The sequence below is a fragment of the Sminthopsis crassicaudata genome, chromosome 2 (assembly GCF_048593235.1).
Source record: "Sminthopsis crassicaudata isolate SCR6 chromosome 2, ASM4859323v1, whole genome shotgun sequence".
In the NCBI taxonomy this organism is placed as follows: domain Eukaryota; kingdom Metazoa; phylum Chordata; class Mammalia; order Dasyuromorphia; family Dasyuridae; genus Sminthopsis; species Sminthopsis crassicaudata.
The window spans coordinates 567196138-567203088 of record NC_133618.1 but is presented as its reverse complement, the minus strand read 5'-3'; the positions used below and the strand labels follow the sequence as shown (position 1 = coordinate 567203088).

Genomic DNA, 6951 nt, shown 5'->3' with positions numbered 1-6951 from the left:
TTTACAAGTGTAATTGAGTTTTACTCTATTCAAATCCGACACTACGCTCCCCTTGAATGCAAAGCACTATGCAGGGCAAGGTACTACAGCCCAGGGACTGCAAGGTTCGGGCTGCGGTTCGTTCCCAGCCAATAAACTCCAAGCTTAGCCCCGCCCCCTGGGAGCCTAGACTCGGGCTCAGCGGCGCGCTGCTCCACGACAGCAGAGGGCGCTGGCCGCACGGAGGCCGCCCGGCCCGCCGCAGCGCGCCCAGTATGGAAGATCTGCCCCGACTCGGATGGTTCGGCTTCGGGTTCTGCGGCTTCGGCCAGGCCCTGGGCTCGGAACGAGGGCTGCGGGGCAGCTTACATGGGCCCGAGCCACTGGTGGTGGGAGACGTGGGAGAGAGAGACGCGGAGAACGCGCAGACCGCCGCCACCGAAGTTGTCCAAGTGCGACCAAGCTGGAGCTTCACGGGCTTCCTGACTCGTGAGCGCGGGGAAGGGGGTGGGGCGCCTCCCTGGCCCTCCTCCCCTTCCTCCCATCACTCCTCCTTTCCCCCTTTGGCCCCTCCTTCACCATCCTTCTTTTTTCTCAGTTTCTCCTTTCCCCTTCTTTCTGCTTCCTTCCCCTTTCCCTCTTCCTCTCCTTCTCTGTTCCCACTTCTCCTGCACCTCTTCCCTCCCTTTTTCTCTTTCCTCTTTCCACTTCTAGTTTTCCTCTTCTCTGTCCTCTCCCCCTCTACCTCTTTCATTTTCCCCCTTTCCTTACCTCCTCCCCATTCCCTTTCCCCTTTCCATTCTCCTTGTTCTCTTCCTTCACTTTTTTAGACCTCCCCTTCCCCTGCTCTTTTTTTCAGCAGTCCCCTACCCTTTGGAGTTTGCAGCCCCAGAGCTTCCCTCCCCCATTCCAATTCAACTTCTTGCTGTATCCCTCCATCCTGGTGAAGCTCTTGGACTGATGCCTCATGGGCGAACACACTGTTTTGACACCATTTTTATTAGGTAGAAGAAAGCGTGGAAGGTTACAAGATTTCCCATGAACTTTCATACAAAAATTGGGTGGGAAATTATTTTCTTAGTGGACTATTGGTTTCTGATAATGCAGTTTTTAGCTGGACTTTGAAGACATTTTTGGTCTCAGAACTACCATTGCTATACAAATGCAAAATGATTTTCTTTAAAACAAATGAAAATTTATCTAATGCTATAATTTGTTCATCTAGCAAATTATAAAATAATAATTTCTTAAGTTTTATGTCTGGATGGACAGGGTGAACGTTAATGCAAATGCAAAATAATTTTCTTTTTTTAAATGCTAGCTTGTCTGATGCTACAAAGGTAGGTTTTGTTCATCTAGCAAATCATAAAATAATAATTAATTTTTGGTTTTATATCTGGATGGTCAAGGTGAAGGGCAGATATAAGACAGAGTAGTGCTAGTTCAGGTTTAGGTTCCACAAGAAAAACAGGAAGTAATAGTGATGTAACTACCATCATAGCCAAGTTAGGGAATGGATGGCTCATGGGGGATCATAGGCCTGTGCATGTCATGGTTTCTTGGGGAGATCTCTGCCTGTAAAATTCTTTGATTTTCATTCGTACATTCTCCATACTTGGGGTATGCATACGCCCCATCTCAGTGCCCACAATTCCACATCATCCACAAGGCCTAGGGCAGGGTGCCGCCACCCCCTGCCTCCAGCCAGCCCCAGACAACCAATGTTTCTCCCTCTCCAGGAGACAGGCGCCTGGTGCTGTCTGGCTCTGTGAATGGCCAGCTCTCTGGTTGCAGGGACCTGTTGGCCTCGGAGCAACACCTGCTTGTGCTGCGCATGGAAACAGAAGGAAGCCCGGCAGAGATGCAGGCCTGGGCTGCAGCCCCTGAGCTACAAGGGATACCCCTGTGGACACGACAGATCCTGCAGCAGGGAGACCCCCTGAAACCCACTTCACTACCTCTAGCTCCTGAGCCTGGGTGGTATGTGAGCCCCACACAGCCTTTCTCCCAGCCCCTGTGTCCTGATCTGAAGGCCCGCCAGCTGGTGTTGGGGGCAGAGCATGCCCTGCTGCTGGGTGGAATGGGGCAGGTGTATACATGGGGCACAGGCAGGTAAGTGAGTGGGAATCCTGAGTCTGCAGTGGGCAGTCCCAGGCAGAGTGCTCTGTAACCCAGTGCCTGTCCATCTTTCTTTGCTCAGACTCGGACAGCTGGGCCATGGGGCCCTGGAGGCAGAGCTGGCGCCCCGGCCAGTGGAGGCACTTCTGGGGCTAGCTATGGCCCAAGTTGCAGCTGGCGGATGGCATTCCCTCTGCGTGAGTGGTGAGCTCCCTCTCCTTGTTCCTTGGTAACTTGGGCTCCTTCCCTTCACCCAGTTAGAGATTTTCTTGTGTATATGTGTGGGGGTAATAAGCAGAAAGCCCTTGGACAGGGTCTGAGGATCGGTTAAATATTTATTAAAGAGCTATCACATGGGGCCCACTGTGGGGGAAACAAAGATGTTAAGTTGTGGCCTCCTCTCAAGGACCTACTTAGTATTTCAGGAGCTGAATGGAGTAATAATCCCAGCATAGAGGAGGAGGCTCCATCCCGCAGGTTGCAACTCTTTCCAACCTCCCTATCTATTGGGATTCTTCTCCCATCCTTATCTAGCTATATCTTTGTCCAAGTCTTTGGCAACTCCAGGAGACACCAAACCAACTCAAGTGTCACAGTCACTTCCAACAATGGTCATCCCCTCCCTTCCTTCCCTCAACTGTGAGAGGTCTTTTGTGCTTCTCTATGTGACACAACTTACCCATTTTTCCTCCCCTTTCCTCTTCTCCCATTCTCATCCCCAATTTCCATTTTTTCCCCTGAAAGATAATGCTCAACCTTATTGGGTAGTTGATTCTTGATTATAGTCCAAACTTCTTTGCCTTCTACAATATCATATTCCAGTCCCTCTGATCCTTTAATGCATAATACTAGATCTTGGGTAATCCTAATTATGGCTCCTTGACATTTGAATTGTTTGTTTCTGGCTGCTTGCAGTATTTTCTCCTTGATCTGATAATTCTGAAATTTAGTTACTATGTTTCTTAAAGTTTTCATTTTGGAGTCTCTTTCAGGAGGTGATCAGTGTATTCTTTCAATTGCTGATTCATCATAGTTTTCCATGATGATTTCTCAAAAGATGTTGTCCAGGCTCTTTTTTTCATCATGACTTTCAGAGAGACCAATACTTCTTAAATTGTCTCTCCTAGAGCTATTTTCTTTTTTTTATTTATTTTTTAAAAATTTTGTTTGACTGATTCTTGATGTCTCCTTGAGTCATTTACTTCCATTTGTCCAATTCTAATTTTTAGTCAACTATTTTCAGTTAGGTTTTTTTGTTTATTTTTTTTTTTAACCTCCCTTTGCATTTGGCCAATTTTACTGTTAAAAGAGTTTGGTTCAGTGGATTTTTTTTTTCCATTCCACCAATTCTATTTTTTAAAGAGTTGGTTTTTCCCCATCTCACCAAATTTATTTTTTAAGCAGTTGTTTCTTCAGTTAATTTCTGTGCTTCCTTTTCTACACTTTTGGCTTTTTCCCCCCAAACTTTCATATCTCTCCTGCATAGCTCTCATTTCTTTTCCCAATTTTTTTTTTCTATTTCTCTTTTAAGATCCTTTTTGAACTCTTCTAGCTGGAGAACAGTTCATATTCCCCTTAGAGGTTTCACTTGAAAGCATTTTGTATTTGCTGTCCTCTTCTGGATTTGTGTTCTGATTTTTCCCTCCTCCATAATAGGTCCCTAGGCCAGAGCTCTTTTTGCTTTTTTGTTCATTTTTAAATGTTGATGTCTGCTCCTAGAGCATAGGAGAAATTGTCCTGAGCTTATTCTGCAGAGAGACAGGAGCCCTCAGAGACTACCTTGGGGCCGGTAGTGCTGCAGACTTTCCCACTCTGCTGGGTGGGCCTGGCCAAGTCCCTTATATTACAGTTTGCCTTCTGTAGTTGCCTTGAAGGTCTGGCAGCTGGTCTGTTGATCTACTGGCCTTCTGAACCAGGCCAGAGTAGCCAGTATTGCTGGCTTTTATTCAGCTGCCAAGATGATTTGCCCTAAATTGCTGGTCTAGCCATGTCACCCCTAACCTTCAGAATCAAGTATCAAGTGCTGTTTGGCATTCAAAAACCCTTCACCACCTTTTCTCACCTTACCAGGTTTCTTACACTTTTCTCCCCTTCATGTTATTCCAGCTGCATTGGCTTCCTGGTTGTTTCTCAGGCACTCCATCTCTCAGTGCTGTTCTTTATCATTAGCTATCTGCCATACCTGGAATGCTATCCCTTCTCATTTCCACCTCCTGACTTCTGGGATGATTCAGCCCAAATCCTACTTTTTAGAAAGCCTTTCCTGATGCATTGGCTGCTGCAATGCCTTCCCTCTGATGACTTTCTCATTTGCACTAAATAGATTTTGTATGTACAAGACTGTTTGCATTATTGTTTTCTCCAATAGAATTGGAGTTCCTTGAAGACAGGGTTAATAGTATTTTTGCTTTTCTTTGTATCCTTAGCACTTGTGGCTGGCACATACTTAAGTCTTAACAAATACTTGAGTGTTAACCAGTTGTAAGTCCACCACCCTGCTAAGAAAGTATGTAGTTCCATCTACTTTCTCTAAGTGCTAACTGTAAAAAAGGTTTTTTCCCCTCCCAGAGACCGGTGATCTCTATATCTGGGGCTGGAATGAATCTGGGCAACTTGCATTGCCTTCCAGAACCATAGCAGAAAGAGAGAAGACAGTGGCAGGTGGTAAGAGATTACATTTTATTATTTGGCCTCTCTCATTTCTTTCATTATGGTCCCACAAGATGCCCATTTAATTGTAGCATCCCCAGCCATCCTCACCACAAAATCCACAGTCCCTTTATGAGTCCATTGCAGAAACTATGCCATCTTTTGCTGTTGATTTTCTCAGTAAACAGAATTGCTTCTTTGTCTCTGAGCTTCTGGGCTCTCCTCGTGCAGTTCTGAAGCAAAGATACCAGCCACTGATGGGGATGGAGACCTTGCTCAGTTCATAGCAATCCAGCCTTTCCCAGCCTTACTAGATCTTCCCAGCGGCTCAGAGGTCATCAAGGCCAGCTGTGGATCCCGGCATACGGCTGTGGTGACTCGTAAGTAAGGCTGGGCCTGGGATTACTTGGTGACTGTGGCACTAGCCAGCTTCATCAGCCTCTGGCTAGGAAGAGTAAATGGAGGAAGATAAGTAATGGGGCTTAGAGGCTGTCAGTAAGGCTAAGAACTTCTGATAGAACTGAAGCAATTTTCCACCACAGTTAAAAAAAAAAAAAAACTCTACACCTCTTCTATTCACTATGAATCTGGATGTCCTAGAGAACCTCTCTAGGTTCTTCAAAGAGGGTTAAACTGTTGGCTGATTGTTAAATGCCTTTGTGAACGGCATGGTGACTGCCTCACTTTTGTTGTTTCAATTGTAGGAGATGGTGAACTCTACACTTGGGGCTGGGGTAAGTAACTTTACCTGCACCAGGGTTCTTCCCTGTATTGGCAGAATTCATGCTCACAGAAACAAAGGTAAAGGGCCCAAGACTAAGGAGGGGGTTCTAGGAAGTCCACAACTAAGTTTTCTGCCCCTGAGGACTGTGTAGTCCAAGGCAAGAACATCAGGGCCAGTGGGCCTTCTGTGTGTTGTCTACAAAGGGCACTAGAGGATATCTAGAGAGGTGACCATTTTAGAAATGAGACTTGGAACCCTTTGGCTTTGAGTAGTACTTGGTATGCTGGGATTTTTAGATTTCCAGTTACCATTGGTACTCCAGGGCTGATGACAACTTGAATTCCCTTCTCCTGTAAAGGACTTAAGAGGTAGTTATTTCCAGATTGTGAGGTTGGTGAGAGCAAATGGCAGAGGACATTTGTTTTACTTCCAGGTAAATATGGGCAACTTGGTCACAAGAATCCTGCCAGTTTGGATCGGCCCCAACGGGTAGATTATTTCACAAATAATCTGCTCCATGTGGAAACTGTGATCTGTGGGCCATGGAATACTTACGTGTATGCTGTGAAAGGGAAGACCTGACTTTCTAGCTAATTGGACAAAACCCTATTGTGATTGAAGAATCTGAGGCAGAGGCAATTTTGTGTACTCTTTTAATAGGTACAGAAAACAAAAGGAATAAAGGATGGAACTCTTGCCCCTGTTTACCATCTGTATTGGTATTGGCAATTATCAAGAAACCAAAAGATTAGCGTGGGGCAACCCTACTTCCTCTAGCCCAACCCTAAAATTTACTTCATTAAAAGAAAAAAACAAAAAACAGTAAAAAGTTTGTGAATACAACCATTAAAAATCTAAAAATGCTTAACATTCAAGGTGTTTCTGGCAACACTTGTTCCAAGCTGTGTTGTACTTCACTTTAGCCTTGGTTCTGAATACACATGCACACTTTGCACTATGCATGCACATATGTTACTAGAAATGTCGCAGTTCAGATTTAAGATGGAATCACATAAAAATTTCTCTGGAGAAAATGGGTTGTGAATGGAAAAAGTTTAAGAAGTTCTATCTATTCTCTGCGATGTTACCATACTTTTTCAGGTGTTGCTTCAGCCAAAAAAATTATTCATAGCTACACCCAGCAAAAGAACTCTAGATGATTATGAACCACTACATAGAATTCCCAATCCCTCTAATTTTGTCCACCTCCATTTTGGATTTCCTTCACAGGCTAATTTCAAAGTCCAATTCTTTTTGTATAACAAAACAACTGTTTGGACATGTATACATATATTGTATTTAATTTATACGCTAACATATTTAACATGTATTGGTCAACCTGCCATGGGGGGGAGGGGATTAGAACAAAAGGTTTGGCAATTGTCAATGTTGTAAAATTACCCATGCATATATCTGGTAAATAAAAACTATTAAAATTAAAAAAAATTCATAACCCAAGTTTCTGGAGAGGTACCTCTTCT

General features: G+C 44.5%; 1 protein-coding gene across 2 annotated transcripts; it reads left to right on the top strand.

Moving 5' to 3' along the window:
- Positions 1 to 203: 203 nt before the first annotated feature.
- Positions 204 to 6342, top strand: RCCD1 (RCC1 domain containing 1). 2 transcript variants are annotated; one of them, XM_074295187.1, is made up of 7 exons: positions 204 to 468; positions 1719 to 2091; positions 2180 to 2301; positions 4666 to 4761; positions 4956 to 5126; positions 5451 to 5480; positions 5904 to 6342. In XM_074295187.1, exons 1-7 carry the CDS (start codon positions 255 to 257, stop codon positions 6050 to 6052), a joined length of 1155 nt encoding a protein of 384 aa, XP_074151288.1. In that variant the 5' UTR covers positions 204 to 254; the 3' UTR covers positions 6053 to 6342. The 2 variants fall into 2 exon arrangements, with proteins under 2 accessions (XP_074151288.1, XP_074151289.1); XM_074295188.1 differs by lacking the exon at positions 204 to 468 and adding an exon at positions 522 to 983.
- Positions 6343 to 6951: the final 609 nt, after the last annotated feature.

Coding starts and splice junctions, on each gene's coding strand:
- RCCD1 (XM_074295187.1), top strand. CDS start 255: ATGGAAGATCTGCCCCGACTCGGATGGTTCGGCTTCGGGTTCTGCGGC. Junction 2,302..4,665: donor GCATTCCCTCTGCGTGAGTG/GTGAGCTCCCTC, acceptor TTCCCCTCCCAG/AGACCGGTGATCTCTATATC. Junction 5,481..5,903: donor ACTCTACACTTGGGGCTGGG/GTAAGTAACTTT, acceptor TTTTACTTCCAG/GTAAATATGGGCAACTTGGT.